General features: G+C 43.1%; 1 protein-coding gene across 2 annotated transcripts in view; it reads left to right on the top strand.

The window, feature by feature from the left end:
* LOC141785007 (C-terminal-binding protein 2) overlaps positions 1-12,780 on the top strand; it is a 139,483-nt gene that overhangs the window by 103,941 nt on the left and 22,762 nt on the right. For both annotated transcript variants that reach the window (XM_074663061.1, XM_074663062.1), the window contains one exon: positions 9,530-9,684. In XM_074663061.1, the coding sequence (XP_074519162.1) occupies positions 9,530-9,684 (155 nt within the window). The remainder of the gene's footprint in view (positions 1-9,529; positions 9,685-12,780) is intronic.

The following is a 12,780-nucleotide window of genomic DNA, read 5'->3' as shown; positions in this document are numbered from 1 at the left end:
TTTGTATCTCATTGGCAGGTAAACCTGTGACAGCAGCTGGCTCCCAGAGTAAAGACCTCCAGAATCATCACACACACACACACACACACACACACACACACACACACACACACACACACACACACACACACACACACACACACACACACACACACACACACACACATTTGCAGCCTGGCAACAGTTTAGCAACAAGCAGAGGAAGCAAGAACACAGACGAAAGGAAATGAGGGGGATTAATTAATGGAGGAGTGAAATTAAGAGCACTCTGCCTCCTGCTGTTCTGGTGCACCCCCCCTTCAACACTCCATGCTGCCCCCCCACGCCCTCTAGCTCTCAATGTGCACATTTGTTGACATTTGATGCAGCACCGTATATGTCATCTCATGTCTGCATCCGCGGGTGTTTGTCGTCAGACAGCACGGCGGCCTGCAGAGAACACGGCGGACCCGCTGAACACCGTGTTTTATTTTCGCGAGTCGTCTCTGAATGAGCTGTTGTGGAGCTGTTCATACGAGAGAGAGCTGAGAGTGTCTGTCACAGTGGAGGTGTTTCAAAGCAATTTAACACAGAGAGTGTTTTTGATATTTATTGGTGTGTGTTATTTCCTCGCGCTGTGGAGAGACCTCTGAGTCTGTGACGGAGCAGAGGGAAGATATTCAAGAGAAATTTGAAGGTTAGAGTAGTAAAATTCAAAAGGATGGTAAATGTGGATTTCAAAAAGTTATTAACTTGCTCCATGGACTGAAATATTTTCTGTGAAAGACGGCAAACATGGAAACCAGTAACTATTGATCCAGCAGATAAAAACAAATCAATTTTAATCAGGTTTCACTCTTCAAACGTTAGAGACGATTAAAAATTGGCTGAATTTGGATAAAATGTTTTCTGGTTATCTTTTGATGAAAATTCAAAAGTGTAATTAGAATTCTTCATGTTATCTTTCAGTCCTTTTTTTAAGGCAGGAAACCACAAGCAAGAGTGGTAAGAAAAGAGACGCCTGCTTTAAGGCTCAAGCCTCGTTTCAACCAGGCGGTCTGGTTTGGATCAGTACAGTTTGGTATGGGTCGGATCACTTAAGCCTGAACCTGTGCCCTTCTTGGTAGGCAGCATGTTAGTTGGTTATCTATATAATAGCCTGACAAAATAAAAGGGTTGGGTACCTATTACATTTGAAGCGATACAGTACCGATGCCCGGTACCTGGCAATCGGTACCCGTACTCAGCGGTACCAATTTTCGGTACTTTTTTGTGTTTATATAGTAAAAAATATCAATTTGTTCAATAATAAAATATATATTTTTTACAAATATATTCTTCTATATATAACCTTGTAATGCTGTGTTCATGTCCAGCATGGAAAATCGCCTACTCTTCCACTCCCTTACAGTCACAGGGATGCGTTTAGGTACCTAAACATGGTACCTTTTGATTTTACATGAATCGATACCCAGTACTTTTGACAGAATTAGGTCGGTACCTAAAAAGTACCTAATTCAGTACCCATCCCAAGGTACGGTAGAGTACGGTACGGTACGGTACGGTACGGTACGGTACAGTACAGTACGGTACGGTACGGTACGGTACGGTACGGTACGGTGCGGTACGGTACGGTACCTGGCAATCAGTACCGGTACTCAACGGTACCAAATTTTGGTACTTTTTTGTGTTTATGTGGAAAAAAATATCAATTTGTTCAATAATGAAATATATATTTTTTACAAATATATTCTTTTATATCTATATTTAACCTTGAAATACTGTGTTCATGTCCAGCATGGAAAATCGCCTACTCTTCTACTCCCTCACAGTCACAAGGATGCGTTTAGGTACCTAAACATGGTACCTTTTGATTTTACATGAATCGATACCCGGTACTTTTGACAGAATTCTGTTGGTTCCTAAAAATGTACCTAATTCGGGATCCATTCCAAGGTACGGTACAGTACGGTACGGTACCTGGCAATCAGTATCTGTACTTAATGGTACCAATTTTTGGTGCTTTTGTGTGTGTTTATGTGGTAGTAAATATTTATTTGTTTAATCATAAAATCTTAAAGTTTTTCAACTCAACATATTCATTCTTCAGTATGTAAACTTGCAATGCTGTGTTCATGTCCAGCATGGAAAATTGCCTACTCTCCCACTCTCTCATAGTCATAGCATGGCATACTGTTTGATTTTTATGAATCTGTACTACAGACAGAATTTTGTCGGTACCTTTAAAATTCCCTAATTCTGTACCCATCCTTGCAGCATAGCAGCGCAACACAGTGGCTGGCACCCCAACAGAAGAGTACCAAAAAATGGGACGGTACGGGTCGATAATATGGAAATCTGTTCAGGTGTTAGTGAAAGGAACGCCACAAAATGCATGTCAAACCAATACAGACCAAACTGAACTGCTTGGTGAAACAGGGCTTCTTCTGCATTTAGGGGATACAACTTAAGCATGAGGTCAAACTGACGCCCCACATGCAGTGTAATATTGTAAATTTTGTTTCTGTCAAGTTGAAAAATAAAAATCCTATATTTTTCAGCCACATTTTGTTTGTTTCTCTCCGAAAAAATCACAAAGAGATCCAAAAATGTCAATTGAATGTACAAATGCCAGTTTTCCAAATGGTTACCTGAAGCTGATATTCTGGATCCACAAAGCAGTCCATCAAACGTCAGTACTCAGATAAGGTGATAGAAAGGGTGTCACGTATCCATCAGGATCGGGTGTGGTTTGTATTGTGCAGCTGACAAACCCACCAGTCCTGGTTAAGACCGGTTTGATGTACACGCTGTCAGTTCAGCGCAGGGGGAGTGTTGCCTGTCACCTCCCTGCATTCCCTGCCCGAATAAATCATCTCCTCTCCATCAAAATCAGAATCAATCCGTCATGCAGGAGGACACGGGCGCAGAAATGCTCTCACTCCAGCTCCTCCAAGCTGGAATGAAAGAAAATACGAGGAAAGGAAGGATAGGATTGACAGCTGAGGTGGAGGGATGGTAGAAAGGAGGAGCAGTGACTGAAAGACCACTGAGAGATGATTGTAAAGGAGGGAAAGAGATCAGACACATGGATGAGCAGATACATGTGAGCACAAACAGATACAGAGAAGAAGAGCTGTCAGAAGATGCTATCATACACACAGAGAGATCTGTGAGAGTACAACACTGCAGCGAGTCGCTGAAATGCAGCAGTGGAAGAGTCAGTGAGTGAGCGATTGAAAGAGTGAGACACTGAAAGGTCAGAGAGAAACCCGCTGGATGATTCATAGAGATCAGCCTGTCTAACTCCTGCCTGAGGGCTCCACGCTGCCTGGAACCGCTGCCTCACTCGCAGCTCCTCTCACCTGCTCACCCACTGCTGTCTGTAATCTGTGTAAGCCACTAACGAGAGGCTTAAAGGAAGCAGGGAGAAGGTTACAGGTGCTGCTGTTTGTTTCCTGAGAGCTGGAGATAGCGTAGTGCGCTGTAATCTACAATGTCTTCAAATCAATACTCTATATGCAACCTCTGAACTGTGCTTTAAGCCCTTTTTGGCTCATAAATTTCACTTTACTGACAATGAAGAGTGTGCAAACAAGGGTTAACGCTAACCTTTTTTTTAAAACCACTGTAGTCTCTCATTTTATGGATCAGCTGTTCTGTCAGTAAAATGTCAGAAAGTTCACAGAAATGTCAATCAGTGTGGTGTCCAAAGGCCAGGATGGTGTCATCCGTTTTCTTAGAGATTTTAGAGCTCAGCCTTAAAGGAAAGGAAGTCCAAGAGAAGGTCATGAACAGGGGAAAGTATTCAGAAAAAGAAGCTGAAATCAGACTATTCATACCAGTAAATCTCTGAAACCATCTGATTGATTACACAAACTGTTGTTGTTACAGTTCTCATCTTTTGGTTTGATAAAGCACCTCGCTGTTTTCAAAATAGCCCCAAGGTTTGGAATAAATAACCTATCAGTCAATCTGTTCGCATGACTCAACTGTAGTCTATTAGCTTACCAGTGTCTATTATCAACACAGTTGTGTGTTCTTCTTTGATACGTTTTAATGTCCAAGCTCTTTAAAAACACATGAACACACTTCGACCTAGACGTGAGTACGCTTGGTATAAAATAGTGATGATACAGATCATGTTACACTCAATACAGTTTGAAAGAAAGGAGAAAGAGATGCAAATAGAATTGAATCTGAACACAAGTGTTTTTGTTTTAGACGTCCTTGCCTGTGAAAAAAAAGACCTGCTTCAGTAACGCAGTTCCCCTTTCTCTCTAAGAGGCAGTTCAGTCAAGATCACTCCCTGACAAAATAGTGTCAAAGATTCACTAACGTTACACGTTATAAACACGTCTCAGAGAACTGGGCTGTCAGTACCGCTAAATATACTGTCTATTAAACCACGGTACAAACAGTTTGAAAAATTTGCTTGTTGATCCAATCTCCATTTATTTGTTTTAATACAAGTGTACATCTTGGTAAGAGTCATTTTGTAACAACCAGGCATACGCCAATCCTGATCCTGGTATTGAGTATTGGTCTAATTCAGCCCCACAAAGCTGGATTAGGTATCAGTGAGACAGGGCTGATCCAGGCGACCAGCTCTATGTCTAGTTTTAACCGGCGCTCTCAGCTGCTTGATTGGTAATGTTACCTTTGATACATTTTCTTTGTTTATCACTGTATTACCAGTCTACAGAGTCTAAAAGTCTAACACTGAATAGTTATTTCTGTACATTCTGAAGCTTTGTTTTTACCAAACTGCTGATAAATATTTAAATATTTTGTCGTTTAAATAAATATAAACTTCAGTAGTTTCTCATTCTCATTCTTTGCCTTTCACCCAAAACATTACCAGTCTTATCCCTTATCTTATCTTTGGGTATCAGTTCATTCCCAAAGCCCAGGTTTTGGTATCAGGACCAGTAAAGTTGGATTGGTGCATCCCTAATCACAACAGTGGTTGCAAGTGCTTGTGGGAAATGGAGTCTTTGTCTTAGAAAACACAAGCTTTCACAGACAGTCCCCTTGGCCCCTTTGACTAATGTCACGCTCAATATTGGCAGCGTCTTTTGTAGCGATGGGTCATTAGCCTTAAAGCTTAATGATCCCCATGTTGATTCTTTACAAAGTGACGAGTCACACGTCAATCGCCCTTGTCAGCAGAATTTCGAAGACAATGGAGAGATTGAAGTGATCGAAAGCTCGGCTCCAGTTTACCAAAAAGGACACTAACACAAAGTGCAATTTGTGCAACGCTGCAATATCACGCAAGGGTGGCAACACCAAGAGTGTCATGTTATATCAGTTAACTTACAAACACAATAGAATGTTATGACAAGACTGTATAAAACATGGATGTAGTCTCGCCAACGTCACCTGTCTGTTTCTGAGACGGAAAATGAAGTACATCAGCTATAGCCGCCATATTGGTAGTGGCAAGGGCTTCGCCTACAGCCATAGGGCGCCGGCCGTCACGTGACCCTCAGCTGTGCCTCTTATTGGGGGAGCTTGCAATCTTAATATCCTCTGAATGGCTGCGTTAGAAAAAAATTTACCTCCCGTACAGTGGGTGCCAGTTGTAAAATTAGCGACTCAGACAGGAGACGTTTTCTGAACCAGGCTGTAAATAGGTTAATTTCTGCTTTGAAAACGGCTTTTTTGGCTTGGTGTGTATGTGACTTCCGGTACTTCAAGCGAACGCTCCAGAAACATCAGATTTTAGCCCTTCCGCATTGTCTCATATTCTCAGACCAGAGGTTGCCGCTTGGTTAGAATTAAGTACGACTGGTTTCATCACATTATATTCTGCCCCCTGGTGGCAAAAATTTGTGAACACAGCTTTAAATGAGAAACTAGTGAAACTGAAACGCGTTTGATTTCTGTTGGTCGGTTTGTGCTTGATGCTCGAGCTGCCTTTCTTGCACCTTTGCCAGTTTCTAACAGAGTCAGCCTTTACTACCCAGCTGCCTCCATCAATATTCAACATGCCATCAGACGCAGATGTGGCACAGACAGCTGGGTGGCAACGCCTCACCTTTTCCCCACCGCTGTGTCAGTAGTCTCTCACCGCAGGAAGCTGTTTGTTTGTTTGTTTGTTGGCGGCAGCTTTGTGAGGAAGGAGGCGTCTGTCTTTGTGGTCTGACAGCAGAGAAAACACGTCCTCCACCCTTTGCACTGGAGGATCTAGGTGAGGGGAGTCAGACCTCAGAGCTTTGCGCCAAAAATAAGTGGCAGCAAACCTGACGGTCTGTTAAGAAGGCGCCGTCACAACAGGCTGATGAGGGGATGTCATGGGCTCATACCTCTCTCCGTCCTGGAGGCTGCTCTCCTGGACTGCTCCCTTTCTGTCGTTTATGTGCTCTCCTGCGCTCTCTTCCTCCCTGATATGCCTCCAGGGAGCTCTTTAAGCTAACAGGCAGTGTTTAGTCTCTTTTTATGTACGCTCATTTTACATTTTAATTTCTCTCTTGCTGGTTTTCCTCCCTCCTCCCCCTCCCACCTGTTTGTTTTCCCACTGCTCACGTCAGCCTGTTTTTTACCGTCCACACACTCACGCATGCACTCACACACAACTTTCTCAATCTTAAATCTCTTAATCTCACCTTTATCTGCCCTAATCAGCCTCCTCTGCTGCTCTAATCCCACAGACCATGTCCCTAATGGGCCTCTCCTCTCGTTTCCTCTTCCTCCACCCTGCTCCTTATCTCGAGCAGGATTCTGACGTCACCCTAATCTTCGGGATCACTTAAGATGTACACACCTTTTGGAAGACGAGTGATGTAATGCAAACACAGAAACATCCACAGGGGATCCTGCTGGTTTGGGTTTCTTCTCGGACTGACTTTTGGCCTGTTTTGTCAGCTTGAACAGATCTGTATCTGCTGACAGAAAGAAAAGATCACGACCCCTGAAGCATTCGGGGCCGTGGCTCCCAGCAGGAAGCACTTCTCCATCCTCTGGCTGGCTTCAGAGCCGGCACGCCGCTCAGCTCTGAAGCAGCATGAATATTGATGCCCAGCACTTGTTAACATTGTATGAAGCAGCACTCGTAATTGTCTGTCTTCTCAGCGTGACACGTCTCCTTCAGCGGGGTTGTGTGAGAAGGTCGGCCCGCTGGGGAGCTCGGCTCGGCTCGGCTCCTCTTAGCTCTCTTCACTCAGAGCGAGAAAAAGTGTTCAGAGGGAAGGAGGACGCTGAGCGTGGGGAAAAAAATAAAACAGAATAGCGACACACACTTTGTTAAGTGCGCTGAAGTGCTGATGTGAGTTGGCTGTGGGTTTGTTTCGGGCTTGTAGCGTTTTCTCTCTTCACACTCTCCATTTCAATGATACACGGCTCTTTTGAGGCAGGGCATTGTTTCTGAAGGTGTAGCTGGCAGGTCTCTCCTCCTGCAGGTTTGCAAATGTAAGATCCTTCCCTTGAACTGAAAAACGAAAGTGTTTGAGTCAGTAGTTGTACACGCACACGAGGGAGAGCTCTCCTCTTTTGTATGAAAGAGTACACGTGTGTGTGCGGTGTGTGTGTAGCATGTAGTTGTATTCATGTGTGATTTGAGTGTTTAGGTGCATTGAGTGGATTCCTGTAAGTGAGGCTGTGGCCTAATCCACTCCTAAGTAGGTGCATTGATTTATTGAACAACACTTGGTGGTTCGGAGAAACCTTTTTTCTCTGCTCCATCCTAATCAGCACATCTGCATACACACACACACACACACACACACACACACAGCGGCAGCAGGTTATTATCATTTTCTACTCAGAGAAACAGTGAATCGACTCCAGCTGAAAGTGTCTGGAGTTGATTGTTGCTTGAATACTTTGTTGTTGTTTTCTTGATAAAATGCTTTGAACACTCTTCTTTTTGTAATTACATTGACAGTTGTGACATTTCATTCAGCCAGTCTTCTTACAGTTAAAGCAGTAATTATGTGTAGTAGTACAAGCCAGATATCTTTCACTCTACAACCAGATCTTGCCAGCCTGAAGCTGGTTGTGTGTGTTAGTTGACCAAACCAATGGTTCCCAAACAGGGGGCTTTTTAAGATACCTCCCAAAATTTAAAAAAGGTGAATATTTCATCATATATTCTGAAGTATAAACAAAATTGTGGTAAAATTTTATATCAAACTACACAAACAGAAAATGTTTCATCTGTTTTCTACATTTCTTACTTGCCAAAGCAATATTTGACCATAGGTGGCCTCATTTTCTACACATCAGCTGAATTGGGTATCCCAGGCCATTCTGTTTTGTTGGTTTTGCCCGTTGGTGTATTCTCATGGCAGGGGGTCACCCATCTCTGGCAGCACCCTTTTAGGGGTCTCAGGCTAAAAAGTGTGGGGACCTCTTGACTTAACAACTCACTCATCAGCATAATTAGTTGGCTGCAGCAACTCACCTCTAACGGACTCTGTAGCCCCGTTTCCACCAAGTGGTTCAGTTCAGTTCGTCTTGGTATGGGACAAATTTTTGGCATTTCCTTCAACTAAAACTGGGGCAGGGACCAAATTACCAACCGGTACTGTCCCACTTTTTGGTTCCTTTCTGTTGGGGGTGCCAGACATACCGACCCAACCCCGGAGGGTGGACCTTGAAACATTGCGATCTGTAGATTGGTTGAAAGAATTGTCACTTCCCGTGCGAATCTTCGAATCCATGAAGATAACTTTATCTCTGTCTACTATGTCGCATTTTTCTTCTTTGTTGGTTTTGTTAGTAAGGTACGCTGTGTGACACTGCTATGCCTTCACACTATTACGTAGCTGACGCAGCTATCAGCAATCAGTTTACACATCGCCTACCGAGAATGGCAAGGTTGTCTGTGGAATGACTAACAGGATCAGACTTTACCGATGCGACCTGTACCAACTGATCCGTACCGGACCGCTTGGTGAAAACAGGAAAACAGGGCATATTTACTATCATAAAGCAATAATACTCTACTCCCTGGATATAAACAAGCACAGATGACAAATAGCATCTTTTAGCGTGGCACAGTTTGGTTTTAATTTACAAAATAAAGATAAGCATGTATGTTGACTGTTTCTGGTTAAACCGTCTGATAACCTTTCAACTTGGGTAATCTGTAGCAGCAGTAGGCATGTGGATGTCAAGCTGCAACAAAGGTGGTGGTGTTAGCTTTTTTAGCTTTAGCCACTCAAAATGCTTGTGTTAAGCCCAGTTGAATAACCTGGGCTTATTTTTGGCGGCTAAGAAATTCTCTGTCGTCAAAATTTTAATCTGGAAAAAAAAAAAAAGAAACCTTGACTGGTTAACTAGTTTTAAAAGACCAAAGTATATATTTTCTGTATCTGCCTAATTGGCTCATAACTTACTGTTCTTTTTTTCTGAAACCCAAGGATAGTTATCTTAAAATGTAGTTAGAAGTGCATTTCTTCACTGAACCTCAAAAGCAGAACAGTCAGAACCTCGGGCGCTTTATGCATAGTTGGAAATAATGAGTCAAAAGTACTTTTCATTTTATTGTTGTATTAAAAACCAACACGTGATGTAATTTTTCTTCTCTTCTGTCTGTCTATAGGTATTCGGCCCCAAATCATGAACGGGCCAATGCATCCGCGCCCCCTAGTGGCGCTGCTGGATGGGCGCGACTGCACCGTGGAGATGCCCATCCTGAAAGACTTGGCGACTGTCGCCTTCTGCGATGCTCAGTCTACACAGGAAATACACGAGAAGGTAAAAAAAAAAACACAACAACAGCTTTCCCAGAACTCTGCAGCAGAAAGTTTACGTCTTCCATCTTTCTTTTTCCATCACAGCCCTGATAGGTGAAGTGTGTTATATTAGCTCTATATACACATGCCAGTTAAAATATAGTGGCTTCATTATGATTTAATGTCACCTGGTGCTGCAGAGTGGAATGCCTACATCAGTGCCATTGTTCTAATAGAAAGTCTTGTATGGCTGGGATGCAGTGTAATTACATTGGCTTGTAGAGGCTCTTTTATTGCTTTTTATGCAGCGCAGCGGCTGCAAAACAATATACAGACACGGAGATGTGTATCACTGAAGTGCTATCTCTTCATCTGCAGACGGAGCGAGAGCCGCTACATCTTTCCTCTCGCTGTTTTTATGAAAATGGGACATATTAAAAACGCGGCATTTGCATAGAGATCAATTCAATCAAAGACCTTGGGCGGTGCGGAGAAGGGGGAGCGGTGAGCTTTTTGTTTGTTTTAACACTGCCTTATCAGGAGAAACATGATTGTAATGTTCACCTCGCCAGCATATTCAGCAGTTCCCAGTAATAACTCGCTGTTGAGATACCCAGAGGGGCGGTGTAGATTGAAAATGTCCAATCTCTTCTCACTGCTGCATGGATGCGGAGATGCAGCGTTGATAATTTCACAGAGTTTCAGAATGATGTTTTCAGGCCAGACACCAGCTGCCACGCTCTCCTCCATCCAAACCGCTAAGTACAGAAACTCGTGGGAGAAGCTGGTCGAAGGAGGGAATATGAAAGTAGCAGGAGGTTATGTCAGGTCTTCTGCCCAGTAATCTCTTATTTCCCGGGTGACAGAGGCATGATGAAACACGTAGGCCACGACTGATCCAGATCGAGTTACAATAGCACTTCAGCGAGACCAAATCCTGTGTTCAGCACCTGCGCTCCGACATCACTATCCAAGGTCGGTGATCCTGAGTCATTCTCACAGTGTTCATGTCTCAAAGTCACATGTGGCGAGCTGGACGGTGGCCCACATGGCAAAGAGTCAATATGAGACTTTCACATTGAACACTGCCAGCCTTCTACCAACTAAATACAGTTCATCCGGAAAGCACTCATAGCACTTCACTTTGTCCACAGTTTACTGTGTTACAGCCTCATTGCACAATAAAATAAGATCATTTTATTTCCTCAAAATTCTACAAACACCCCATAAAGACAATGAGAGAAAAGATTTGCAAATTTATTGAAGGTAAAAAAAATAATACACCACTTGTACACAAGTATCCACAGCCTCAACAGCAGTTACAGCCTCAAGTCTTTTAAATATGATGCCACAAGCTTGGCTCATCTTTTTTGGGCAGTTTGGCCCATTTCTCTTCCATCAGGTTGGATGGGAAGCATTAGATCTCTCCAGATGTTTGATCAGATTCAAGTCTGGGCTCTGGCTGGGCCACTCGTGGACCTTCACAGATTCATCCTGAAGCCTCTCCTTTGATATCTCAGCTGTGGTCTTAGGGTCGTTTTTCTACTAAAGGATGAACCGTTGCCCCAGTCTGAGGTCCAAAGTGCTCTGGAGCAGGTTTTTTTTATCCAGGATGTCTCTGTACATTGCTGCATTCATATTCCTCTCAATCCTGACTGGTCTCCCAGTTCCTGCTGCTGAAAAACATCCCCACAGCATGATGCTGACACCACCATGCTTCACTGTAGGGATGGTATGGTCCAGGTGATGAGCGGTGCCTGGTTTCCTCCAAACACAACGCCTGGCATTCATGCCAACACTGCAAAAAACTGAAATCTTATCAAGTGTTTTTGTCTTTTTTTAAGTAAAAATCGTCTTATTAAACTCGATATGAGCCACTTTCAACTTATCAATCCAGAAAAATGTCTTTTCAAGTTATCAGAGTACAAAAATGAGGTTTGAATCGCTTGTAACCAGTAAAAAAAATCTGCCAATGAAACAAGAAAAAATTGCTTGAAAATTTCCTTGAGACTAGAACAATGTCTTAATACAAGTCACTTTTCTCTTGTTCCATTGGCAGATTTTTTTACTGGTTATGAGCAATTCAGACCTCATTTTTGTCCTTAAATAACTTTGAACAAGACATTTTTCTGGATTGGTCATTTGAATTTGGCTCATATTGAGTCTAAAAAGGAATTTTCTACTGAAAATAAGACAAAAACACTTGATAAGATTTCAGTTTTTGCAGTGACAGAGTTCAGTCTTTGTCTTATCTGAGCAGAGTTTTTTTTTCTCATGGTCTGAGAGTCCTTCAGGAGCCTTTTGTCAAACTCCAGGTGGGCTGCCATGAGCCTTTTACTAAAGAGGGGCCCACATCTGGCCACTCTACCAAAGAGGTCTGATTGGTGGATTGCTGCAGAGGTGGTTGACCCTCTGGAAGGTTCCCCTGTCTCCACAGAGGAACCCTGGAGCTCTGACAGAGGGACCAACAGGTTCTTGGTCTCTTCTCTGACTAAGGCTCTTCTCCCCTGATCACCCACTTTTGATGGGGGGCCAGCTCTTGGAAGATGATTGAGGTCACTGGGCTCATTGGGACCTTCAAAGCAGCAAAAATGTTTCTGGACCCTTCCTCAGATTTGTGCCTGGAGACCATCCCATCTCAGAGGTCTAGAGACAAGTCTTTTGACTTCATGCTTGGTTTGTACTAGGGCTGGGTATTGCCAAGTACCTCACGATTTGATTTGATTTCGATTCTTTAGGTTGGGATTTAATATTGATTCGATTCAAAATTGATTTAATTGCTTCAATTATCGATTTTCATGCTCCATGTGAACGTAAGTGCTATGTCACCTCACATTTTGGAGCAATAAAACAACCCAAACGTCAGACTTTAAGTCGAAGGATCTGGCTTTATGCTGTTGCTGCTGCTTAAGCTCACAGTGTTTTTTTGTTGATTGGCCTCTCGTGGCCCTCGTTTGTACAACGTGAATAACACACACAGACCTCCCTCACTAGCCAGGAGTTGAATCAATTCAGAAGATTTGCTGAATCAATGTTGAATTGGGTGAGGAAATATTTTGTTGCATCGATTCATCAATATTTTTACCCACCCCTGGTTTGTACTCTGACATGCCCTGTG

Source organism: Halichoeres trimaculatus, unplaced genomic scaffold (assembly GCF_033239565.1).
Source record: "Halichoeres trimaculatus isolate MK-OKI-2021-1 unplaced genomic scaffold, fHalTri1.1 fHalTri1_scaffold_23, whole genome shotgun sequence".
Taxonomy (NCBI): domain Eukaryota; kingdom Metazoa; phylum Chordata; class Actinopteri; order Labriformes; family Labridae; genus Halichoeres; species Halichoeres trimaculatus.
Note: the sequence above shows the minus strand (reverse complement) of the source record. Positions and strands in the feature narration are given on the sequence as shown.